Source organism: Cydia fagiglandana, chromosome 3, assembly GCF_963556715.1.
Source record: "Cydia fagiglandana chromosome 3, ilCydFagi1.1, whole genome shotgun sequence".
NCBI classification, from domain to species: Eukaryota; Metazoa; Arthropoda; class Insecta; order Lepidoptera; family Tortricidae; genus Cydia; species Cydia fagiglandana.
Window position 1 is genome coordinate 16,373,334 of NC_085934.1, and position 26,715 is coordinate 16,400,048.

Below are 26,715 nucleotides of genomic sequence, written 5' to 3' on the forward strand. Positions count from 1 at the left end.
AATAGACACTTTTTTGTATGAAAAGATAAGAACAGTTTATAAGCGTAGATTTACCTTAATTTGGTAGTAATAGTCCTAATTAAATCACTAAAGTTTGTGTTCAAAGATTCTGGTGGAACACTCTAGTGTTGAGCACAAGGAGCATCGGCAGCAGACGCTGAGAGGGCGATGAGGTACTCGTGAAGGGCGATGGTCTGATGCAGCCACTTCCAAGTCTGGTGCAGGGTGCTAATTCGAAAACGAATTCCCAGACAATCCCGACAGTCACTTGGCATTCCTCCTCTTGGATGCAGGATGAAAGAAAAAATTACTAGGTTAGTTTATAAGTATAACTTAACACTCGCGAAGAGAACAATAACAATGGTAGTATGTACTTGTTATAAGACAACTGTTCAAACGATATGCGTATCAGCGAACTGTACGAGACCGCGCGACGATATAGAATGAATTCGTTACCTTCCGTCGTCTCATTTTATTCATCGTGATAAGCCGGCCGAGGAACTATGAGGTCGGGCGAGGGCATTCGAAGTTCACGCTAAGACGGCAAACAACCTGATAAGAGGCACGAAGGAGCCACGCGTAACCAATTCTTATCGTGTAGCTTCAAAAGCAGATCGGCCTGATAACACTAGGATAACGTCATTACAATTTTATGTATTGTGTTAAGCTTACGATAGTTACATTACATATCAACCACATATTGCAATACAACTTTACCTTGTTAAATTAAATAATTAGATTACAAAACACAGCCTAATTTTAAGATTTTTCTCAATTTTCTTTTATTGGCTAGCTAGGGATGTCATCATGTCACGTCAAAATCCGTGCGTGATCTATCGATAAAATGTCAAGAAAACATCAATAGAACCTAGCGAAAAAGAATTATAGATGGTCAAGCAAATCTTGTCAGTAGACAAGGCAGACATATATAGTTTAATCGATATTGTTAATAAAAATGCAACAAAGCTAACAAGCACAAAATAAATCAGACACCTATCTCTTCTCATAACTGAATTATTTCTATTGCCGAAAACTCTGTCTTACAAGCGAAAAACACTGTGCTAAAAATAGTATTTCAAAAGTGTGATACCTTGATAAGAAACTAGTATATTGAATATTCTATTTTTTTTAATTTTTAATATGTTTGCGACTATTGATATAAAACATCGATAAGGATGTTCTAAGCCGGATAACTCATTTCATAGTTTGCGTCGTCACGGCGTAACTTTCATCTGGCACATTAAGAAAAAGAGATGCAATTTGCTCATCCATTTCATGCATATATAATGTTTAAAGGCCAGTGACACCTCTCTGCCCCTAACGTTCTACACCGATGTACAGTGGCGGATTTGCAGTCTTTGCCGCCCTAGGCCCTAGGCCCTGTAGCCGCCCCTTTCTCAGCACCTATCATATTGACTACATTTTGAGTTATTTCTTGTTATCATCAGCGAATTTTTGTCACCATTTGCCGCCCCTAATATCTTGCCGCCCTAGGCCGGGCCTACTGAGCCTTTAGGCAATCTGGCACTACCGGTGTAGCCCTTGGCTCATCATAAATATCACTTTTTGTGGGGGCAAATCATGTTGGACTGGAAATATAATTGGATTTATAATATTAGGCAGTTTTTTTTTATCCCATAGCCCAGTACTTAGTTAATCGCTTTCACCTAGCGGCCTATAATATTTTTGATTCCATCAAATTTAAATAGTCTTTACACCCTGGGGGGTGCTGCCTCTGAGTGCCTCCCATGACCATGAGACGGGTAAAAGCGTTTTCAGAGTGTCTGATCCGATATCGGATGTGGGATGACCTATGGAGAAACAGTTGCTAAAAAAGTGTCCTATGGCATCAAGTCCTTTGGCAGATATTAACCCCATTTTCTCGATAATCGATAATTATTATTGCATCCCTAAGACCCAGTTGTAGTGACAAGAGTATTTTTCTATTTATATTTTAACAACTACGACAATTTATTGGTCCAACTTGAAGTAATGAATCATTTATGTTATTTTTATCAAAGCGTAGAAAAAGACGTAATATATATAGTTTGTCAAAGGACGGAGAGAATCATACTATCTTTCTCTTAAACTAGTATTAGCATCCAAAAGAAAAGGATGAGTATAGGTTTCCTGGTTCTCACTGACTACTGACTGACAAATTAGTTTAACCAACTATTGTTTTATAGTAAATACAGTCGAGTAAATAGTGCATATATTATTATGTGATAGGCAATTTAACAACGAACCATACCAAACGGTCAACAGGTATGATGTTTTAAGCATGATTTGGACCATTGAATATGAACTCTTCAGAACTCTTATGAAAATACATCTCTCACATGGCACGGGTGACTTTGACATTTGAGTAAAAAAAATCGTAATTTGGTTATTGACGACTAAATTACAACTTTTCTGTTGTAAATTTAGCAAAAATGGCACTCCGGGCTACTGCAGTTCGTTTAAGTAAGAAAAATATTGATATTTTTAATGTAGATTGAAGTTACAACACTCTTATATTCATTGTTTCTACATGTATTTTCTTGTTATATAACGTAACTTCTTTTTTCCAGGCAGCATGAAACAATGGGCTTATAATATGTCAGGATTTAACAGATATGGTAAGTGGCATTTCCAATCAGTTTGTGTACATTTTTTTTATATTGCCATTGTGATTCTGCTGATAAAAAATACCTCAGCAGATACCAAAATGTCCACAGTGCCCAGATCAATACCTACCTACATGGTTAAATTTAATGTGCCATTCTCGTTGGTTATCAATAAGGCACTATTTCCATATAGCTTCAATTTTAAATTAACCTTATCAACAACTGACAATGTGGTACCTTTTGGTTGATAACGTCACAAATATTTCCCTAGCATAAACATTACCTTCCCTTCCCGCCTTGGCGCACAGAAAGTGCTCATGAGTCACATAAATCTAGCTGACACCACACAATCGAAGTTACATTCTGCTACAACTACAGTGAGTGTAATCTCAATTAATCTGGTACTTCATGGTCCAGTATATACAGTAATCCACCACTAAATTTGGGATACAAATGAGCATTCTATTCTATGTACTAATTTACTATGTGCACTTACATTTTCGCCCTAATATCTCTTGATAAATGGCTAAGTTCCAGATAAGAGTAGAATTTTCTTTGAATTTAGTATTTTAGTAAAATGTACTTCTATAACATACTAAAAACACATCAATAATAATTATGCAGATTTGCTCTAAATCCAGTAACCCGATATTCCAGGAATCCTGCTCTCTTGTGTCAGCATTATTGCCATATTAGTGAGATTGTACAATAGATTGTAGTTCATTTCATTTCTTTCATACACCCTTGCTACACTTTTTTTTTATTTTATTAGCCCGTTGTAGTGTCCCACTGTTGGGCAAAGGCCTCTCCCTCTTATTTCCACAACTCCCATATTTAATTATAAATATTTCAATCTCCAGGCCTAATGCGCGACGACTGCCTCTACGAAACCGAAGATGTCCAGGAAGCCCTGCGCCGTATCCCTGACCATGTCGTGGACGAGCGCAACTTCCGCATCGTCCGCGCCATGCAACTCTCCCTGCAGAAGACCATCCTGCCCAAGGAGGAGTGGACCAAGCTCGAGGAGGATGTGCTGTACCTCTCCCCTGTCGTCAAGCAGGTTGAGAAAGAACGCAAGGAGAGGGAGGCGTGGGAAGCCAACTATTAGATGTTTGTTGTTTAATAATTTAATTTAAATAAAGTTAGGTAATTGTACGAGGAGTTTTATTTACATCTGGGACCCGACAAAAGCTTTACAAGCTTTTACAAACTTTGCAATACAAGTGAAAGTACCTTTCTAAGAAAAGCTGTCAAAAAGTGACTTCCACTTGTATTACAAGTTACAAGCTCGTAATAAACAGGGCACCACTTGTATTACAAATTACAAGCTTTTAATAAACAGGGCACTGGTTTTGGACGACCGGTCTGGCCTAGTGACCCTGCCTGCGAAGCCGATGGTCCTGGGTTAGAATCCCAGTAAGGGCATTTATTTGTGTGATGAACACTAATATTTGTTCCTGAGTCATGGGTGTTTTCTATGTATATAAGTATGTATTTATCTATATAAGTATGTATATCGTCGCCTAGCACCCATAGTCCATAGTACAAGCTTTGCTTACTTTGGGGCTAGGTTGATCTGTGTAAGATGTCCCCAATATTTATTTATTTATTTACTGGTTTACTTTAGTGAAATCATATTTTCGACTTGTTGTTGTTGTTGTATATTAATAATATATACATATTTTGCTGCTTATAAGTCGAAAATATGTTAAACACCTAAAGATACAGACTATAGTTACCGCATAGTTTATCCCTTATTAATGAAACTTTACGGGCCTGATGATTTAGTTAAATTATGTTTTATCACTTTTTTACAAATACATAAGTAAAAATGACAGATAAGGACAAACGATTATTAGCTAATTGAGGTTTGTAACGCGTTTATGAATAAGAGGGTATAAGTGCCCTCTACCAGGCGTGCGTGTCTCACTCCGCGATTTCGTCGCTTTGCTACAGGTAGCTAAAAGTACATCCGTTCGGCCCCAATTTTGGGGTTTGCCATAAGCCGCGCGTGGCGCTGTCGCCACCTAGCAGCCATATCTGCTGATCGTAACAGACGCATTTTGTTAGAGAGTGAGTCTTCTGTACTTACTACTTAGTACTATTATTTATTCTGTGCCTCTACATCAGCTGCCAAATTTGAGCGTAGAGTATTTATAGCTACATTACGCTCTATCTTGGGGCCTGAAGCTGAAACTAGGGCCGCTGGTCAGTTTGTATAAAAAAAACAGTTTAGGTAAAATTGTTTTATTACTATAAATATTTTACATAATTAAAAATAAAGGATGGAGAATAGTATGGCAAAAGATGGGCTTACTTATGGCCTTTCATGATAACTATGATAAGACTGAAACTATAATTAACGACTATGGTCCCTCTGAAACAATAATTTTATAATGTATCTAAATAACAAGACAAATTGATACAACAATAATAATCACTCTTACACAACATAACTTCCAAATAGATAAGTAATGAATCATAGGAATTCCTGCCTTATAGTTCAAGTAATACATTTGATTTTCTTTAGGTAATTTTTTTTTAGTTTTTTCATGCATAAGTTAAGATGTTGGGCAAAACAAACAGGCTATACTTGTTACTAGAACTAGATAATATAGTGTTCGTCTTTCCCAATCTCAGCAAATTTTAGTAATATCTATAATAGGTACCAAAGTACAAATCGATAAGGGTAAATATTTGTCTTATTCCCAGTAGGTATAGTCCCTATATATTACCTATCTTTACCTTAGATACCAGTTTAGGAAAAAAGAGCTTTTCTAAGTTTTGACCACTTCCATACGGCGGTAACATTAATGTAAATAAAACCCCTAAAAATGCATTTTTGAAAAAATATTTAAATGTGTTTACAAATATAAGGTGTCATCCATTAATTACGTCACACGAATTTCTAGGTTTTTTGACCCTCCCCCCCTCCTTGTCACACTGGGTCACATTTGGCAAACCCCCTAGTGTGACGTCACATTTTTCTACGAAATCGCCAAATCGAATTAAGTAAGTGCCTAAGTATTATTCATATTTTATCAAAATAGTTTTGACGATATAAATATTAGTAATTTTATAACCCAAAAGTCCCAAAACTGCTTAGGAAAGAAAATTAAACGAATAAAAACGATTATCGTTTTAAAAACTTGTTATTTAAATGCACAGCGAATAAAATAATTTAAATAAATTTTCGGTTACTGATGAAGTTAAAGTGACGTCACAAAGTTTGTGACTCCCCCCCTCCCCCATGTCACAATATGTCACATTTTCTTGACCCCCTCCCTCCCTCTAAACGTGTGATGTAATTAATGGATGACCCCTAAACCTATAAGTAAATATTACATAATAAAATTAAAATATGAGTTTATTACTCTGAACATAACATAACTCAGAACAAAGAAAACATAAAAAAACATGCAAATTAAGTATAAAATAACTATGAAGTAGAAAAATGTATTGTAACGCCGATATTATAGGGAAATTATACAAAATTTCACAATACGTCCATCTAGCTAGGGAATAGAAAAATTCTCATGCTGTAATAAAATGATACGGTGGGTTTTTACTTGTTTAAAATGCCTTACATTGATTCAAACAGAAAATGCATTTTTTACACTTACAAATTTTAATACAATCAATATTGGTTGGTAGCATTTGCGTTAAGTATTACATATAAAAGGTATTAATTTATTTATAAAATGCATTAGGTACATTTCTTTACTATTTAATAACGCATTGAAATGTTCACAAATAACAAATATAATGTTACAATTCATATAAAACTTGTCTTATGAACTTTGATTCAATTTTGCCGCATAACTAGGTATTTAATGGTCGAACGTATTATAACATATATTGTTGCCATATTTGATAAGTATTAGACTCTGATACAATTTTTTTTATATCAGTTTTCTTAAACAAATTTGGTACATAGCAAATAAACAGGGGTATTGGGCTGTCGATGATGCTCATTATCAAGGCTACATTTACAATAACTGTGACCTACAAAATTGATTTATAATTTTACATTGTATAATTAGGAAATTAATTTAGTCCATAAAAGAGATCTTTAATTATCTATGGTATACTTTATTAATATAAACAGTTATTTAAATATGTAAAATTTTAGCGTAGATGGACTAAACACTACTACGGCCATCTTAGGAAATCACGGGCGAAAATAGTTTAGATTAGTTCTAGTGTTAGTTAGTGTTATGACATTAGTTATATTTAACTATATATTTCCCCTGTTTTACCACGATTAAAATAGAGATACATATTTACGACTAGTTAATATTCGATGTAAAACAAACACATCCTATACAAATCATATTAATAAGGAAATACAATAATATTATACAAAATAATTGCTTACATACTAAACGTTTTGAGCCTGTATAAAGCCTACAATATAATAATTATTGTAAACAATGGCAAATATATGGCATAACCATCATAATTACATCAAAAGTAGGTATAGCATTCGCTATTTAGGATTTTGATCTTTTTTTCATTCATATATCTATCTATTACATTTGAAAATTCTGATATTCAAGGAATTATAAATATTATTAGGCAGAAAATTAGGAAAACAAACAGAACCGAATCAAATGTAAATAATTCATCATAATATAAACGACATCGTAAAAGCTTGTCCAAAATAATCTTTAAATGTGCCATTTAATTATGCAATAGAGAGACAAAAAAGAAATAACTAAATTATGTATAATTAATTAATTATACTAACTCCGAAAGTTTGACTTTAAAACCACCTAACCTAACGCCAAGGAGGACAGATTCTGTTCATAGCCTTATCAATGTAAATAATTATAATACAAGTATAACAGTATAGCTTAATTTTAATTGATTAGCTGTACATTACCTAATTAATGGAATTTATTACTTTTTTACAACTATCTTTATAGATTGGATTGGCAACTAATTTCTTCAATGACATTGTGATCTTTGGAGAACCTTTTGTTCGAGCTTAACGTACAAATAGTACAAATATTTCTAATGGCTTAAACCTGTCTAGTTTTAGCGAACTTTAATGCTTTCGAAATGTTAATTCAGGGATTTGAGGGTTATAATTATGTACTTTTATAATTCAAACAAATTTGGGGCTTTATCTATGAAGGAACCTTATTATCGATGGCGCTTACGCCGCACAGCGTCGCGCGGCATTGCGGATAGTAATTGCACATAAGGTCCCTTTTCATAGATAACGTCACATTTAGTCTTGTAAATAAGTAGAACCGACCCAAGCTAACTCTGCATTGCATTCGCAATGACATAGCTTTATTTTCATTGATGTCAAATTTATATGAAAATGTGACTTTTAAAATGTCACTGTCTCTTGTTACTTAAACTTTGTTATATTCAAGTCGGTGCAAAGTTAGAATAGACGGTATCTATTACGATTAAAAAAGGCCGTGACAATAATTCGTTCCTCTTTCTTTGACTTGCCTGACGCACTTAGGCGTAGCTTTCAAGGCACACAAGTTCACATTCACACAACTATTGTAGTCTTTTAAGAAATGGGCTAAATGATAAAGCTGAATTTTAATAATTCTACAATCTACACTGAAAAAGAATATTAATTGCTTGTATTGACTGTCTGAATTCACATCATTTTTATATGATCTATGTCACAGTCACAGTTTAGGCCTAGATTAGACAGTATACAGTTTTTTTTAAACTACGACTGGTTGAAAAGCCAAGCATAAACCTCTCTTACACATGAACACAATTCACCCGTGAACTTACAAAATGACACAATTACAATGAATAAAAACGACAAAGCTGCCTGTGAAACTATGTCCTGCGTGTGATTCGCGAATTAGGTACAGGTTGACTCACAAGAGCTGGCACGAATGGAATGAATGAGTGAATGAAAATGTGAAATTTATGTGTGTATCAACTTTTTTGTGTTGTTATCCGGCCTGTTGTCCAAGGAACAATACTGGCGCACTTTGAAGAGATGTTGTATGCCGTTCTATTAGCATGCTTAGTAGATGGCCTATTATGGAAATTAGTTATGAGCTGACTACCACAAAAATGCATGTTTGATACATTTAACACAGGATTTCAAGTCTTTTGTCCCATGTAACCATGAGAACGAGTGTCACGAAAAAATTGATTCGCCCATGAAATTAACCAATAAAATGGTGGCTCTGACTGTATACCGATATTACCGATACAGGTGTGTATCACCCATACAATGAACGCTTCGTTCATTCCATTCGTTCCACCATTCGTGCATCAACCTGTGAATTTGGGCTTTTCAAGAAGACTAACCGTTCCGTTCCTCAGTGGTTTATAGCTCCTCGTCCCCGATAGCTTCGAATGCGTTGTTCTCGACGCAATCCTTGCCGGTCTTGAAGGCGACGGATGCGAACTTCTCAGTCAACTTCTGAACTGAGAATATCTCTCGAGAGCTGCCAGAGTTGAATGAATCTCCATTCTGTAAAGTTTAAATGTCTTGTCACATTTGTATATTAACAGACTAATAAAAGAGGTATAGCAAGGCATGACGGAAACCTTCAGTGGGTTCGAATGCCGTCACTACGAGTATGTGACATAAGCGTTCGGTGTCGAGGTAATAACAAGATTTTATTGATAATCATTTCGAAGTTTTCTTCTTTATATTTTATTATTTGGGAAACTTAATGATTCAAATCAATCCATCATCATCATCAAGATCATCTCTCCCTGTTTTCGACCCGCGCAAATACGTGCTAGCAAAAGGTTGATTTAGTCCTTTCGGCCACTTTCGAAACCAGTAGAGAAAACGGAATTATTCGTCTTGTTTGGAAACCGGGTTTCCTAAAAATAAATCAAAGTCTGTTTTAGAAACTCCTACCGAATACGGAATGTCTAATCGGCTTTCGAAACCGTAAGATAAACTGCGATGAGTGTAGGTAATGTGCAGTTATCGGACTAATCATCGCTAAAACGCTAATTAACACTATTTATTTTAACAGTTCCACACTTAAAATATTTAATACTTATACCTTTAATATTTGAAGCATCAATCGTCTAGACTAGAGGTATGAGAATATATGAAAGGAATTAAGATCTAAGTCCCTTTTCGTCCCATTCTCTAGTTTTAATTAGCGTTTTGCGATGATTAGTCCGATCACTGGTAATGTGATAAGGTCTAGCATAAAGTCTCCGTCAGTTGAAATTTTAAAGTCCCCGACCCGCCCTTCTGCTGCATCAGCTCGTCCACGATTGATCTTAGAATGAGACTATATACTATGTTGGGTATATTGAGGTAGGTACTCACGGCGGAGCTGAGCGTGTCGCTGGAGGAGGAGGGGGTGACGCGGTGGGAGGAGCCGTCGCGGCGCAGGTACGTGAGCCCCGCACCCCGCGAGCGCGGCGACGCCGGCCCCGACCCGCCCTTCTGCCGCATCAGCTCGTCCACGATTGACTGCGAATTACCAAACCAAAATAAAATACTTATAGGGAGTATTACTGCAATATTCTGCCGCCAGAGTGCAGCACTAATTTGTTTAGTAAACCATAGAGTAACTTATACATTAGTATGTATAAGTTAATCTATGGTCTAAGGCCTAGTGGCCTTAAACAGTTTTTTTGACAAGTTTTCAATATGACATTGATGCACCAAGGCGGTTTGTTTACAGGTGGCGTACCTCGATACGCGAAAATCTAAATTTCTTTATCTGCTTCTCTATTGATCGAATAGGCAAGAGTGATAGAGAGGCAGAAACTGATTTTTCGATTGTCGTGTTTCACGGCGGTAGGCCATGTGACCTAGTGACACACAATGTGTCACTGATGATGTCAATGAGGTTTGTTTACTGTATGTGCTAATGGTGCCACCTACGCAGAGCTTTGCCTAATATTCCCTATTGGTATAAAAGTGGCTCAATAATTACATTTTATAAAATAAAAATATCGCTTATGCATAAAAATAAATTTGAAAAGAATTCTATCTTCTCACCCTTCTTGGTACTGATAGGATAATAGCACAGATTATATAATAGTTCTTACGAACAGATACTTATCTCTCAAACAAAACGCAAATACCTACCGTTTTGATACCTACACAAAAATACAATGGAGTGACCTTCAGCGCGCCGCTCCCCGCACCGCGCGCACCGGCACAACGCTAGGGTTGCTGACGCTTAGAAATGATAAATAAATACCTACGTAAACAGCCGAGTGTAATAAAAGGAAAGCTAAATCTTAAATTATACCTAATATTCCAATTATGCGTTAGTGTTTGCGAAATAGTCTTTTTAAAAGGTCGTATGTCCCTGCAGTAACCGCAGTGTTTACGCCGTTTTATAAGCCGCGCAATAATCCCAGCAAGAATTAGTTTTAAAACTTCGTGTAATTTAAAACCAGATAGGGATAAATGTTATACTATAAAGAAAAATAATAGAAACCCCGTCAATAAAGGTAACTAATTATAAGTTAACCAGAGCAAAAATGAGTAGGCACTTTCCGGTGTAAAGTTAACTTACTGTCGTTAAAATAAACATTTACTTCAACCTATTTCAAATAGATAGACATCTAAAACTATACATTTGTCATACATAAAAAACACTACATGTTTAATTAAAGAAATTCAATAGTAGGTAGGCACCTACTACGTAGCTTGTATTGTAACTATCGTAAAAATTGACAGTGCGGCGCGCGGTGACGTGCGTACGTGAGCGCGTGTGGCAACCAACTGGCTTGCCTATCTACCGTGAACGGGAGCCGACTCGTAGGTATTAATCCGAGCTCGCGCGGAAAGTTCCATAGGCCTGATAATAGTGTGTTCTAGGCGAGAAACCTTCATCGCCAAGAGGCTTCATTTTAAGACCACACCCTCAAAGACACTTTTGATGTATCTAGTCTTTTTTTTCAAATTTACATATTTTTCACACATAAAAGTAATTTCATAACATAACATACACGGCCTTGTTAAAATGAAAAAACCGGGCAAGTGCGAGTCGGACTCGCGCAAGAAGGGTTCCGTACCATAATGCAAAAAAAAAACAAACAAAAGCAAAAAAAAAACGGTCACCCATCCAAGTACTGACCACTCCCGACGTTGCTTAACTTTGGTCAAAAATCACGTTTGTTGTATGGGAGCCCCATTTAAATCTTTATTTTATTCTGTTTTTAGTATTTGTTGTTATGTTATAGCGGCAACAGAAATACATCGTCTGTGAAAATTTCAACTGTCTAGCTATCACGGTTCGTGAGATACAGCCTGGTGACAGACGGACGGACGGACAGCGAAGTCTTAGTAATAGGGTCCCGTTTTACCCTTTGGGTACGGAACCCTAAAAGTAATGTTAAGGCTTAGCGTAGGTACACATTAAAAATGTACCTGCAAACAGACGCTTATAAACGTGGCATGTTCCGTCTTCAAGGTGATCCACTTGAGGTTGTCTTTGCTGATGAGGTATTCGAAGGACAGCTCGAAGTTCTTGTTCGACTCCTCCAGTAGAGAGCGGTGGCCGTTTGATAGTGATTGGTCTACCTGTAAAAAAACGTTATGAATTAAATAATCGTCGCTGTTTTATAAATTGCTATGATTAAATTTCGACCTTGCTACTTGCTAGGATTCAAATTTGAATGATAGACTTTATAAATAATGTTCAATTGTTCATGTTCATTCCACGTATCGTAATTTCGTAGTTATCTGATAATACTGTACGTCTGCACTTCTGCAGTAACAAAGTTTACTTATATAAAAAAATATGATTAAAGGCCCCAGACTTCATACTAACACCGTTGGACGTACATATATCAAAGAGTAGTATAGTATATAGGACAACGTATATCCAACTACCTTTCATATCGCAATCGAAAATCAATAAGAGTAGGTAAGAATACTTAGTGGATCTAAAATATAGGTATTTTATAAATGATTGGTGAACTATGATCAACTACCATGCCATTAAGATAGTATGTAATGGCATGATAAGGTTCAATACACTTGACGCAACCGAGGTGTCTAAATGCACTTTGCATTTTAGCCTACCGATCAGAAAGATAACAAAACGTTGATGTTTACTTTAAAACAATGATTCATAAAATAAATCCAAGCCACTTTGACGTGAGATCACTAACAACAAAATCAACAGACATATCGAGTTTCAAGTCTGGTAAAACAAATCATTTACGTATTTGCAACATATGTTGCGATTTTACCTACATTACTCATAGAGAGACGAATGAATAAAACTTACGAATCGCTCAATATAAGTATATGACGTGATAGGTAGGTAGGTATACGCTAGAACCAATTTCGATGCTAGGGCATGTCAATTTTTGTAATTTACACCCTAATGGAGGGTTGGAGCAAGGAGAAATATAGACAAATGGAACCCCACGCGGTCATATTAGAGAGTACCTACTTTTAAAATGTTGCTCAAATCCTTACCACCTTTAAAGGTGAGACCGACTATCAATTTAAGGAAAATCGCTGTTACTAACCTACCATGAGTTAAGTTTTGATCCTGCAGCGGCGTATCCTCGTGGCCTATCTATCGTTGCGCTCTAACTTGAGGGCTGGTCGGCGCCAGGCACAGACAAGACATCCTGCAGACCGAGCATTAGTCGCGCTACCCCCTCTGCCACGCATACGGTAGTTTTACCAGTGTTGGCCGAAAGTTAATCCAAATTGAAAATGCTGGCCATTAACCATTATGAATTGAATCGTAAACTGTAATCGTTCGTTACGGTTTAAGGTTCAATTTATAATGGTTAATGGGCAACATTTTCAATTCGCATTAACTTCCGGCCAACACTTGAGTTTTACTCCATGTTCGAGTCAAAAGTGTCTTTGTGTGACGTCCGTGTCTTTGAATGGACCAATCACGGCACGGGATTTCGCTCACCTCGTCCCGCGCACCCCCGCATTTTTGGCATCATTGGTTGCATGAAATAATTGCTCTAAACTCGGTCTAGAGGATTCCTAGCAATTCCTAGTCTATGGCGCCAGGTTGTCAACGTCGCGCGTCGTACCAACTCAAAGCCTAAAAATTTGGCACAATATTTACTGCTAAAAGACTGACTACCATGCAAAGTCGCTGTTACTTACCCCATGGGCTGAATGAACGCAACGTGCGCACGTCATCCCGTTTGTTTCCGGCCGGGCATCCCTGTACTACATCTACTTACCCCATGTAAAGTTGTGATCCTCCAGCACCGCATCCTCGTGACCTTGTACCGTTGCTCCCTGGCTTGAGGGCTGGTCAGCATGAGCTCGCGGCCGGCGAGCGCCACGGATATGCGGCAGGTGGCGCCGGTCGCTCCTGATATGTTGCTCGCGTCCGTCACCGCCTCGCCTGCCGGTATCTGCCCGTAGTGCCTCAAAGTCCGCGCCAGCTCTAAGTACTGAAATTATAATCTGGCTTAACATATTGGCTAAAAATTGTCATAACACCATCATAACACTTAAGAATAAAATAAAAATAAATGTGTATGATGCAAAAAAAGCTGAGATGATTTTGGTAAAAAAATTGGCATGAACATAGTTTAAATATGAATCAACATATAGGCTACTTTTTATACCAGAAATATGCAGGGTGGAATTTTATGGAGACACCCCCTTATGCATAAAACTTTACGGGTCTGATTTAGTTAAATTATGTTTGATCACTTTCTTACAAATATATAGGTATGTAAGTCAAAATGACAGATAAAGACAAACGATTATTAGCTGATTAAGGCTTGTAGCGCGTTTATGAAGGAGGAAAGTTGTTACCAGCTGCTGGGTAAAAATGTAAAAAATTTACTAAGTTGCCATTCTGCATTTTTACTTACCACCTCACACATAACACTAAATCTACTAAGTATTAATACCTACTTAGTGTGTTATGTGTGGAATTATCCACATTATCTCAAGACTAATGTACACATAATAATAGGATAATTATATTCTTTACTGTCAGATAAGGATGTTTGTGATCCAAATTAACTGTTATGTCTCTACAAAGAACATTACTGATAGCCACTTTAAGATAATTTCTATGTTATTTCATTACATGCTATCACGGTAGGTATTTATTTTATCAGACCCTACACCGGGTTTTCATTTCATTCACAAACTGTACTGTAAACCTAAATGAGAATCATCCGAAGATTCCGAAGTCTATAATAAAAACATACTCAATTAAAATTATATTGATGGCACAGTCTTTTATATTTTTAGAGTTTCATACCTCAAAAGGAAAAAAACGGAACCCTTATAGGATCACCCGTGCGTCTGTCTGTCTGTCCGACCAAACCCCCTCCCCCTTTAACTATGAAACTACTAGGTCTATAATTTCGAAAAAATATACAAAATAGTTCTTTACCTATAGCTGACAGGAAAATCTATTAGAAATGTGCAGTCAAGCATTAGTCAGATTTTATTACTTAGTTTGTTATCCGACCCGTACGGATTTTTAAAAGACATTTCATTCTCATTCCACATAAAAAAGTACATTGTTAAAAATTGTGTGATGTACGGATCCCTTGGAACGCGAGTCCGACTCGCACTTGACCGGTTTTTTAATAACAAGTTCCAGTAAGATGAGATGGATGATAGGAGCCTTTTAATTAATGGTCAATAACTGGAAAAACAAGGGTATTGCAAGGTCCAACAGTTGTTGACATGAAACAGGCCACAAAATAAATACAAATGTTAATTAAAAATCTTACCTCTCTCTTTTGTTTCTTTTCTTCATATGATTTCAGTATGTCTTTGATATGTGACTCAGCTGTTAACCAGCCCAGATCAAGCTCTTCTATTGTTTGTAAATATAAAAGGTCTAGTGATACCCTATCTATCATTAAATCCAGATCATAGCACAGGTCCCAGTAACTGAAATTAAAAAATATTGAATGATATAAAACTTAAATGTTTAAGCCCTTAAAATAAATGAAACAATCATGCTAACTTTGTATGGTTACCTGTATTTTACATGTATTAGAAAACTTTGCATTCTTATTTAAACAATTGGACGTAGTTTAGCAAAAAGAATCCATACTAAAAAAAAAATTACATCAAGGTACATAATAATGATTTTTGTGTTTAACAAAATGTTCTAATTTTATTGAAATGGATTGCTTCCGTTTCCCTAAATTACATCCAATTATAATTTACTGTGGTCAGATTAAAAACTCAAACTTATATTGTTGCCTCACCTCTTCCTTAAAACGATTTTATCTTCAGGCCTAACATACTTTTGAGATATGTATGGAGACTCATACTCCTCCAGCTTTTTCAATGCCGGCTGTCCGTCCTTAGCACAACTCCAGTTAAAAAGATACAGTGAAAAGTATTTTGACAGTTCTTTTGGCAAATTGATATAATTACAAGCAATGTCAAGTATTGTGCTTGAGGAGTCTGTGGATGAGACGGAGAGGGGTATTCGGTAACCGTTCATTAGAGATATTTCAATGTCTACTTCGTGCATCCTCACAGAATGTGTTTCTTGTTGCGCCGAGAACAGGAAAGTGATCAGAAGTTCGGAGTTTGCCAACATAGGATTTTGCCCAACTGCAATAAACATAGTCCTTATGTTGCTAATAAGCTAATGGGGCATTTCATATGAAGCGGACAGGAAAAAAAAAGTGAGGTTCCCGAATTTGTTTATATTTGGTTTAGTTCTTCTTCTAGTAGGTATAAAACCGGACGCCAAATATTTTTTATATATGACGTTTATTTTAAAAATTATGAGCTTTTAAAAAATTACCGTAATTGAAATTCCGATTTTTTGAAACTCGAATATCGAATAATTAAAATATATAACTTATTATTAAACCAAGCGTTTTGTATAGAATTTTTAATGATCTTTTCAGCGAAGAAATCAATTTTGAAAAATAAAAATAAAAAAATGGTTAAAACCGGAAGTAAACTTTTCAAAACCATTTTTCGAAAACTTTGACCAGTTTTTTTTTATTTTTTTTATCTCAAAATATAGCCCTAAGTATGTACAAAATACACTAGAAGTTGCAGAATGGGATCTCCATTGGTTAAGACAATAGGTCAATAAATGTACATACATGTCGCCCTGAGTGCGAGGTACCGTACTGGTATACATACATATAGCAGCTGTTTAGCTTATAAGAACATGTATTCAGTAAGACTGCTGGTAAATTCTAATCATAACATAATGAAATAAGAAAGTCAACAATTCTAACCAGTTTATTTCATAATTTTTATTATTTTACAATAAGAATCTATGCTAGAGCTCGTTCTTTTTACAAGAAGACCGTCAGTTATCGGAATAAACGTATGAAACTTTTTTGTTCCTGGAATCGTGACTGCGGAGTCAAACCTGGCCTGCAAAAATATCCTCTGACGTTGAATATCGTCTTTAGAGCAATAGTAGATTGCCGTTTGCTTCAAAGATGATTTTGCCCAGTCATACAATCGCATTGGTGAAATTATTGATCTACTTGGAGGTAACTGCAAACTTGCACGCGTCGCCAAACGTTTCAGATTCCCTCCGAGACTGTCGAGGCCCTTTACCGTGGGATGTTGCGTGAAAATGTGCCTCTGCATTCGGTTTATTACTATAGAGATGGCACTGAAATAAAACACGACAGCATTGTCATGATTTCCGATGACTTAAAACATGACACAGCTACCTATTATGCTTACCAAATATTACTATACAAGCACCTTTCAGAAAAAGAAATAGTTGCATCTAAAATCATATACATATATATGTATATGATTTTAGATGCAACTATTTCTTTTTAGGCACCATTGGTTATATAACCGATGGTGCTTCACAACATTTTAAAAATAGGTTTAACTTTGTTAATCTTATTTATTACAAGGATGATTTTAATACGAATGCAGAGGCACATTTTCACGCAACATCTCACGGTAAAGGGCCTCGACGGTCTCGGAGGGAACCTGAAACGTTTGGCGACGCGTGCAAGTTTGCAGTTACCTCCAAGTAGATCAATAATTTCACCAATGCGATTGTATGACTGGGCAAAATCATCTTTGAAGCAAACGGCAATCTACTATTGCTCTAAAGACGATATTCAACGTCAGAGGATATTTTTGCAGGCCAGGTTTGACTCCGCAGTCACGATTCCAGGAACAAAAAAGTTTCATACGTTTATTCCGATAACTGACGGTCTTCTTGTAAAAAGAACGAGCTCTAGCATAGATTCTTATTGTAAAATAATAAAAAATATGAAATAAACTGGTTAGAATTGTTGACTTTCTTATTTCATTATGTTATGATTAGAATTTACCAGCAGTCTTAATGAATACATGTTCTTATAAGCTAAACAGCTGCTATATGTACGAGGGGCGTTCAAAATATTCTCGGTATTGATATCTTACAACCTCTTCTTAAATTTCTTTCGTTACTGGCCGCTAAGGTTTATTCATTGACATTAAAAAAAAGTATAATTCAAACCGAGATGTTCTTTTGTTTTTCTGCAATTGCTGAACAAACATGAACATCACGTGCGAATTGACAATGTTAACTAAATTAGAACATCAATGCGTCATAAGATTCTCGACAAAACAGGGAAAAATAAAAAAACCATAAAAGTGGAAATGGATTGTGTTTACCGTGAGTCTGCTCCTTCTTTATCTACCATTCAAAAGTGGTCAAGCGAATTTAAACGTGGAAGGGAGAGTATTGAAGATGACCCTAGACCTGGTCGGCCTGTAGTAGCTACTTCACAAGAAAATATTGATAAAGTGGAAAAACTTATATTGAAAGATGGTCGAGTGAAGGTAAAATCTATAGCTCAAGTAACCAATCTTTCTATTGGTATCGTACATGATATTATCCATGACCATCTTAATATGTCAAAAGTAAGTGCAAGATGGGTTCCGCGAATGCTGACTCAGCTTCAAAAAGGCATGCGTGCAGCGTGTTGTTCCGATGTTATTGACCTGTGCGGTGAAAATGATGATGCGGTGCTGCAAAGAATAGTTACTGGAGATGAAACCTGGGTTTATCATTATGATCGAGAAAGTAAACAAGAGTCCATGCAGTGGCACATTAAGGGTTCAGCTCATCCCAAGAAGTTCAAGGTCGTCCCTTCAGCTGGCAAGGTCATGGCCACGATATTTTGGGATTGTGAAGGAATATTATTAATTGATTATAAAGAAAAAGGTGTAAATATCACAGGACAGTACTACACTAACATTCTACGTCAATTAAAGGATGCAATCAAAGAAAAGAGGCGAGGAAAGTTAACCAAAGGTGTTCTGCTTCTGCGTGACAACGCCCCCGTCCATACTGCTCATATTGCCAAGGCAGCTATTGTTGAATGTGGGTTTGAAACTGCTACTCACCCACCGTATAGTCCGGACTTAGCCCCCAGCTACTTCTTTTTGTTCCCCAATCTTAAAAAGCATCTGCGTGGATTTTTTTTTTCTGACGATGAAGCATTGAAGGCGGCAGTGGAGGAGCATTTTTATACCAAAGAATAAAAATATTTTTATGAGGGATTAAAAAATAAATATTGATCGATCTTTTAAGTGGATGAACATAGGGGGGGAGTATATTGAAAAATAAAAATATCAAACTTTTCGTACTTGTTTGTTTTCATTCTCATACCGAGAATATTTTGACCACCCCTCGTATGTATACCAGTACGGTACCTCGCACTCAGGGCGACATGTATGTACATTTATTGACCTATTGTCTTAACCAATGGAGATCCCATTCTGCAATTTCTAGTGTATTTTGTACATACTTAGGGCTATATTTTGAGATAAAAAAAAATAAAAAAAAACTGGTCAAAGTTTTCGAAAAATGGTTTTGAAAAGTTTACTTCCGGTTTTAACCATTTTTTTATTTTTATTTTTCAAAATTGATTTCTTCGCTGAAAAGATCATTAAAAATTCTATACAAAACGCTTGGTTTAATAATAAGTTATACATTTTAATTATTCGATATTCGAGTTTCAAAAAATCGGAATTTCAATTACGGTAATTTTTTAAAAGCTCATAAGTTTTTAAATAAACGTCATATATAAAAAATATTTGGCGTCCGGTTTTATACCTACTAGAAGAAGAACTAAACCAAATATAAACAAATTCGGGAACCTCACTTTTTTTTCCTGTCCGCTTCATATGAAATGCCCCTAATGTGCTTACTTATAGCAAATAAAATTTGACTGATTGAAAAATAAAGAAGATATGGACATAAAGTTCATATGCATTGTATGCTTAACTCGATCGCGTCTTTCCTGTAGACATCACAGTTAAGAGAATCAAAGGCTAATTTTATAAATTGTTATTGGGCTCTTAATTAGTGGAAAATGCCCAGTATAACTAAATATGATATAATGATATTGTTTTGCCTATTAAGATTGCTAAACACATGCATTTCGCATTGCTAATAATAGAATAATTAATGACTATTCACCAAACACATCAGGAAATAGCAAACAATTATCATTTGATATTTTAAAAACTAAGTTACTGAATGTTTACTCACCCAGTTGAATATACTTTTCCAATAAGATCCGCCTTTCCTCTAGTTGGGAACTGGTTAGAAATAATTTCTTAGGTGGGAATTGTGGTAACTTAAAATAAGGATTTTGTGCTTGCAACTGTTCGTGAAGGCAAAGCAGCTGCTTATACCTTGTTGTGCAGTGGAAAAATCCATCTATGTAAATATTGTAGCCCTAAAAGGTAAAATCACAATTAATAACGTTGAACAACATGCGTTGACTGAACACAACACAAATACATTATTTAATTAACAAGTAACAAAACAATAACTAAACAGATGGATACTTTGGACGGCATTCTCAAAAATATCTTACCGTGTATGAAACTCCGTTGTCATCTTGGAACTGCTGCAGATCAGGTATAGAAAAATGCATTTTTGCAAAGAAACTTATTACTTGACATAACTTTACCAGTATACGATTTTAGGCGCCTCGATTCCACTATTTATTACAATAAAAACAAACACATATTCGCCCACTTTCGTTTGTCGTTTCAGCCCACAGACTAAACATGAAACGATCTGCCAGACGCCAGACTGCACAGATAAAGATAGAGAACGTAGAGAACCAAGCTTTCAATCCTTTCAATATTGGTAGCATTGATATTTTTACAATTATTTAAGCATATTTTTAGCGATAATAAATGTAGCTTAAATATCTTTTTGGGTATGTTCCAAGGCCCCTACGTTTTCTGTTCTCTTTGACGGCGCAGCAACTAGTATCATTTCTTTCTCCTCGCTCTTTTAAAGTGCCATTTGTCAAAAAAGGACAACCATACTGTTGACAAGGTGAACTTCAAATCAAGTGTTGCCTTTTTTGATGCATCCAGGCTGTGTATGTGTGCGTAAAAACGTGTATGTGTGCTCTTTTAGGGATGTGAAAAGTCGATTTTAATCGTTTTATATATCGATAAACGCTACACAGTGGAACGAAATAGCTATTAATTGAAGCTTCAATATCTTCGTTAAACATATACATAATTGAAATGCTAATGAATAATAAATATATTAGAATATAATAAAATATTTCAATTATTGCGGAACACATATCTTAGTAGGTATTTTATGTATTTTAATTAAATATCTGAACTTTCCCTTGGTTCCCTGCTGGGGCGTGACGATAAAATTGTGATCTGAGGGCCTACCGCGAACCACGTTCGACGTGTTGCGTCTTTATCGCACTTGTAAATTCGTACGTAAGTGTGACAGGAAGGCAACACGTCGAACGTGGTTCGCGGTAGGCCCTCTGATAACCACAATAAAGAATAAAAGCGTTTATGTTCATTTTAGATATCGTCAAACCTTTGAAGTAAAATTAAAATTGTAAGAAATGTCGATAGTTTATCGATATGACTTTATCGACATGGCTACAGCAAGGTGGTGTTAAATTGTTAATCGTACACTAAACAAAAGTGGCAACAGTGACAGCTCGCTGAGACCCCGTCTCTATATATTGTAAGTCTATGGTATGTTCGAAAACCACAGATTCGTTGCAGATAAAAATAAGAAGAAAAACTAGGTAATTCTATGAATAATCTATTTAACGTAAAATAAATAACACACCTGATGCTTAGTTAGGGTTGCCAGATGGTCGGGATTTGGCGGGATTCTCCCGATTTTTAGCATGTGTTCCCGATTCCCGACAAAGTCTAAACTGTCCCGAAAAACAGCTTCACGTTATAAAACAACAATTTCAAATTCCGAACTGTCGTCGAGCGAGCGAGCTGACGTAGTGCCAATAATGTAAAATATCGTTGTTTTTAAAACAATTACTTTAATTTCAATGTATTTTTTTTCCCGACTTAAGTCCCTAAATCCCGAAAAATTTATGTTGTTTCCCGATAATAGCGCCTTTCGATCTGGCAACCCTATGCTTAGTCATGTTGATATTCATTGTAGAGACAATATACTCATTCAAAATGTTTGTTTAATTCATGTTTATCTTTACTTTGTTTAATAACTTTACTCATTAAGAACGTAACCCTTTATCTGTCAGCTGTCAAGTGTCAGTTTCAAAATTCGGATCTTTAGGCAACTCATCTTGAAAGTGTTGTTAATTTTCATTGTTATTGCTTCTTTTCGCTCAATTATGTGCGTTGATAGAATATAAGCGTCTTAACAATTAAAAAAGCTAATCCACACCTGGTGGTATTTGATTTGGAAAGTCTCCGTCAAAAACTTTTTATTTTAACTTATTAAAAGCATGTCGGCGAAATTCCCGGTTATTACAATTCAATGCGATTGGAATGAAGTCATAAAGTAAGTTACTAGATAAAAGGTTTCTTTTATTAGGAAGCCCGAGCCTGGCCAACTGATTAACAGAAAGCCCCGATCCCCAGAAGTGCATAATTTGTTGAGTAGGTGTTAGTCCTTCCGCCATCTATGCCCCGCCCTATGCCGTGCCCTGTTCAGTTTATGTCTACTATTATATCTTGCGAACTCGGTTTGTGCCCCTAATTATTTCACTTTGACTGTATATGCCACATGACAACTTTTGGAACATGAAAATGAGTTGTGCATGCATAAAGAGTTTGGTTATTATCTTTTTGTTTACAAATAACTCCATTAGAGTCTGTGCGGAAAGAGAAGAGTCGTGGAATGTATGGGGCCCAATACATTTCACGACTCTTCTCTTTCCAAACAAACTCTATGTGTAAATACGATCCCTTTGTGTGGCTGATAAGTGATAACTGTACAATGAAATTAGAATGGTTATTATTTGAAATAAGTATCTTTTATAAAATTATAGTATGGAATGATGTCTCACAAGCAATGCTTAAATGCCTGTATTGTTTAATTTCTTTACAGACTACCAAAGTGCAAAGCTTGGATATCCTGCAAATATTTAAATCAAAATAGTGTCCACGATGAATTTAGAACAAGCTTAAATAATAGTGACGGGAAGATTAAAATAGAATTCTCAGATAACTACCAGTATATATCTCATGGAAACCTCAGCCTTGTGATAAAGCACATATCTGGTTTGAAGACAGCCTTTGTGGCCCCGACAAAGGCTTATAAAGTGCATGAGAAGGGAGTCATAACTGTGTCTGCATCTGGCACAGAGAATGCCTTGGCTATATCTGCTTGCGATGGTGACCAACTCTTAGTATGGGACAGCAGGACAGGTAAAAATTCTTATAATGTGCAAATCTAGAATTTATATGCCGGATACTAAGAAAATATTAGAAAAAAAAACACGGCACACAAGAGGTTAATCATACAGCCCTCTTTCAATAGAACAATTTTACATAATTTAAAGAATTTTTAATTTGAAGTTTATTTTAATATCAATTATTTATTAATATAAAGTACAGTTTTTTATTCGAATTTGTTAAATTGTCCATTTGAGTAGCTACATTAAAAAAACAATAAATTATCCGGGTCCACACAGAGCGAACATACGCGCGACGCACGTTTATACTGGCTGTTTTGAGTGCGCGGAAATTGCCTCGCGCGTATGTTCGCTCTGTGTGGGCCTGGGTATTGGTGCCTGTTTGAAATTTTTTTTATGTTTCATAAACACTATGTGTTTTACAGGTGAAGTCATGCAAGACCTTAAAGGCCATGGTGGTCCAGCATATAAAAGCAAATTCTTCAATTCTGGTGTAGTGGTGATATCGGCTGGTGCAGATGGATCATGTCGGATCTGGTCTGCAGAGACTGGAGTCAACCCTGTCACACTGATAGGCCACACATTGGCCGTTTGTGATATAGCTATTGTTGAAGTTGGAAGGAATGTCATTTCTGTCAGCAAGTAAGGCTCAAATATTACGTCATATCATGTCATATGTGGTAATTTTAAGTGCGAGTTAAACAGTTTAGTGTACAATAATGACTCTAATATAGTGGAATTTTTGGAATTATTGTAAATTCTGAGGTATTTTGAATGATTAAAATTAAAATAATCCATAGGGGGCATCCATTAATCACGTCATACGTTTTTAGCTAGTTTTTGGGTGATTATGTATGTATTTCCTATGTAAGGTATTTAATTAACTTAATAAATGATTTCAATATTCAAGAGTTTATTCTGAAATTCTTAATGCTTCAGATTTGAATGATTTCTGTTTGCTTGTCTCTTGATATTTATTTAATAACTATTAAATATTTCTTTTCTTTCAAGGGATGGTACAGCAAAGCTGTGGGATGTTGGTCAAGCAGCATGTTTGGCCAATATTGTTGAAGGTCATGGTGAGATAAATTGCTGCACCCTGACAACAACAACCGATGAGGTGCCTGTTGAGAATGAGAGAGAGGTAAAGTTCATACGGTCTAGATAGTACAATCTAGAGACCTCATACGGTTGTCACTGTGACAAAGTACGAAATGGGTCGGAATTTAAATTCCTTGACTGTACCTATTCATTTATTTTATTTTGGTGTGATGTTTGTAAGGTATTCAAGCAACACAAAAAAAAACCATAAATGAAAGTCAAAGTCAGATTAATGTGAATTTGTTAATTAAAAATCCCTATGAATGGCTCATATTTAGCTGGCAACAACTAACATGATGGGCTCCAGCCAATGATACCTACACAACTTGCGACACAGCCAGGTTACCTTTAAGCAAATTCATGTTACAAGTCAAAACCGTCTTTAAGACCTAACAAAAAAAGGTTGACGATTGGCTGGCTCCTAACCATTGCACAAATGTATGGATAAAAACGAACTTATTTTGTATTATTTGCAATGCATCAGATTTGCAATGTGGCGAGTGGTTATGACGGTGTGCAATTACGTGTCTGAAGACTCTGAAGTCCCTTGCTGGCTGCTATTTTATTTTTACAATTATTTTTAGATTAGCCTAAGTTGTATTGCCTATTTTTAGGTGGGAACAAGTAACAAACTACTAATAATTGGTTGCGAGAGTGGCCTAGTCGTTGGCGCCCACGTGGCCAAAAGGGAGGAAGTTTTTCGGAAGCAGATGGACTCCGCCTGCAATGCTTGCATTGTTGTAGGGCAGAATGCCATCATTGGCTGTAGCAGTGGGAAGGTAAACCAACATTTATTTACATTACAGATTACTTGTAGTTTGGTATTGACAAATGGTTTTTATTAATTTGATCTAAACAATTGTTTGTTAGAGTCTGTTCGAAAAGAGAAGAGTCTTGGGATGTATTGGGCCCCATTCCATATTCCACGACTCTTCTCTTTCCGCACAGACTCTATTTGTGTGTTTATCTCGGATATTTGTTCTTGAGATATGGATGTTTTCTTTGTATACATACATATAATAATTAATATCATCGTCTTACCCGCAAGACAAGCCTTATTGAGCTTACTGTGGGAGGTATTTTGACAAGATTGAACTTGAGATAAATTGATGCAAGAGCTCTAAGGGCTACGCCACACTAGCGTATTCCGAGCGTTGGCTTCTAGCCAGCTCTATGGCTCCTGCTCGACGCAACGTCGGCGTACCTGCGCAGCAACGCCATTTTCCATAGCGCTCATAAGACGCTAGTGTGGGGTGGCTCTTATAAGAAAAAAAAACTAATTAAAACCCGTATATTTTCACTTACAGATAATGCTCCTCAACCTTCAAAACGGGGAACTAGGGGAGTTACACGAATCCGCGAGCCCAGTCTTAAGCATGGTAACATTGCCCAACCAGATGTTCGCAGTCGGACGCCAAGACGGCACGTGCACTGTCATGTCACTACACGAAGCCCACGGCGCCACCCGAGTACAGCTGACCGGCTCAGATTGCGACGGAATCAGAGACCTAGCCTTCAATGGAAAATGGATTTTTGCTGCCTGCCGTGACTGTAATGTTAGGAAGTATGACTTCAATCAAGTGATCGTACATTTTAAGTGAGAGTTATTACTTCATGTGACAATATCTGTAAGTTAATTTTTTTATACTCTTTGACCGCCAAGAACGTCCATACACGTGCTCGGAAAGTGTCTTTCTTTAGTGCCATAACGTGTATACACGTTATGAAGTACTAATAGAGATAAGTAAATCTACAAATAATACAAATATGTTTCTGTAATTTTGCTATTGCTATAGATAATCCTTATCGACTTCTAGCTTTGATTATAAATAGATTTTTAAAATAACATATCCACCAACAGCTCAAATAACAACAATTCATGTATTTTGGTGGGTCGAGCGTGTCTTGGGCACGTTATCTGGGACCGTGTCTTGGCGGCCAAACGTTTAATAGGGATAGGATTGTTATTGACTGAATTAAGAGTTCTCGATTAAATTAAGTAGTCTTGTTGAACTTCAGAGCAAACACTATTTATCTCTTTACACGAAAATCGAAGTACTGCGAAGTTTTACCCGCCACAATGCTTCTCCCCAAAAGTAGTCATTTTCTGCTCAAATACTTATAAAGCAAGTAAAAACAATTTGGAATGATCTAGTGCCTAGTGATTTATACATTTAGCTAAATAAAATATGTCCAAGACATACATTTCGTTTTGTTTGTTGTACCTAAGTACTAATATTATGCCCACATACTATAGTTCGAAAAACTCGCGCGCCTAGATGTTGATGTCAAAAGCCCTACCGCGAACACCGACCGAAGTTCGCAAATTGCAGGTATTTTTCTGTCGCTCTATTAATTACGCCTTAATTAGAGTCAAAGAGAAAGATGCGCGCAATTTGCGAATTTCGCTTTTCGCGGTAGGTCCTCAACT

At 36.3% G+C, this 26,715-nt stretch overlaps 4 protein-coding genes across 5 annotated transcripts in view; 2 read left to right on the forward strand and 2 right to left on the reverse strand.

Moving 5' to 3' along the window:
• Positions 1-55: 55 nt before the first annotated feature.
• Positions 56-26,715, reverse strand: part of LOC134680299 (uncharacterized) — a 120,148-nt gene continuing 93,488 nt past the window's right edge. The window contains exons 1-2 of one of the 2 annotated variants that reach the window (XM_063539409.1): positions 457-786; positions 56-282 (exon numbers count right to left, since the gene is read on the reverse strand). In XM_063539409.1, the coding sequence (XP_063395479.1) occupies positions 123-275 (153 nt within the window). In that variant the 5' untranslated portion in view covers positions 276-282; positions 457-786 and the 3' untranslated portion in view covers positions 56-122. Of the gene's footprint in view, positions 377-456; positions 787-26,715 lie in introns of those variants that run through there. The other variant, XM_063539408.1, reaches the window with a different exon arrangement.
• On the forward strand, positions 2,350-3,761 carry LOC134680297 (cytochrome b-c1 complex subunit 7-like). Its single transcript, XM_063539406.1, has 3 exons — positions 2,350-2,463; positions 2,571-2,618; positions 3,467-3,761. The coding sequence occupies exons 1-3, from the start codon at positions 2,433-2,435 to the stop codon at positions 3,712-3,714; spliced, it is 327 nt and encodes a 108-aa protein (XP_063395476.1). The 5' UTR covers positions 2,350-2,432; the 3' UTR covers positions 3,715-3,761.
• Positions 4,861-20,574, reverse strand: LOC134680223 (sorting nexin-17). Its single transcript, XM_063539310.1, has 8 exons — positions 20,385-20,574; positions 20,054-20,243; positions 15,771-16,125; positions 15,285-15,447; positions 13,761-13,976; positions 11,962-12,114; positions 9,898-10,044; positions 4,861-9,072 (listed from the first exon to the last, which is right to left on the reverse strand). The coding sequence occupies exons 1-8, from the start codon at positions 20,442-20,444 to the stop codon at positions 8,926-8,928; spliced, it is 1,431 nt and encodes a 476-aa protein (XP_063395380.1). The 5' UTR covers positions 20,445-20,574; the 3' UTR covers positions 4,861-8,925.
• LOC134680284 (proteasomal ATPase-associated factor 1-like) lies at positions 22,084-26,487 on the forward strand. The gene is made up of 6 exons (XM_063539387.1): positions 22,084-22,327; positions 22,877-23,196; positions 23,609-23,825; positions 24,195-24,327; positions 24,899-25,063; positions 25,592-26,487. Exons 1-6 carry the CDS (start codon positions 22,272-22,274, stop codon positions 25,883-25,885), a joined length of 1,185 nt encoding a protein of 394 aa, XP_063395457.1. The 5' UTR covers positions 22,084-22,271; the 3' UTR covers positions 25,886-26,487.

What these genes read in the sequence shown, in the direction of transcription:
- LOC134680223 (XM_063539310.1), bottom strand. Translation starts at nt 20,444, where the DNA reads ATGCATTTTTCTATACCTGATCTGCAGCAGTTCCAAGATGACAACGGA. An exon ending in AAAATCGTTTTAAGGAAGAG is followed by an intron (nt 15,448 to 15,770) that starts GTGAGGCAACAA and finishes TTTTAATTTCAG; the next exon opens with TTACTGGGACCTGTGCTATG. An exon ending in GCGACACGCTCAGCTCCGCC is followed by an intron (nt 9,073 to 9,897) that starts GTGAGTACCTAC and finishes TAAACTTTACAG; the next exon opens with AATGGAGATTCATTCAACTC.
- LOC134680284 (XM_063539387.1), top strand. Translation starts at nt 22,272, where the DNA reads ATGTCGGCGAAATTCCCGGTTATTACAATTCAATGCGATTGGAATGAA. An exon ending in CTGTTGAGAATGAGAGAGAG is followed by an intron (nt 24,328 to 24,898) that starts GTAAAGTTCATA and finishes GCCTATTTTTAG; the next exon opens with GTGGGAACAAGTAACAAACT. An exon ending in TTGGCTGTAGCAGTGGGAAG is followed by an intron (nt 25,064 to 25,591) that starts GTAAACCAACAT and finishes TTTCACTTACAG; the next exon opens with ATAATGCTCCTCAACCTTCA.
- LOC134680297 (XM_063539406.1), top strand. Translation starts at nt 2,433, where the DNA reads ATGGCACTCCGGGCTACTGCAGTTCGTTTAA. An exon ending in GGCTACTGCAGTTCGTTTAA is followed by an intron (nt 2,464 to 2,570) that starts GTAAGAAAAATA and finishes TCTTTTTTCCAG; the next exon opens with GCAGCATGAAACAATGGGCT. An exon ending in GTCAGGATTTAACAGATATG is followed by an intron (nt 2,619 to 3,466) that starts GTAAGTGGCATT and finishes TTCAATCTCCAG; the next exon opens with GCCTAATGCGCGACGACTGC.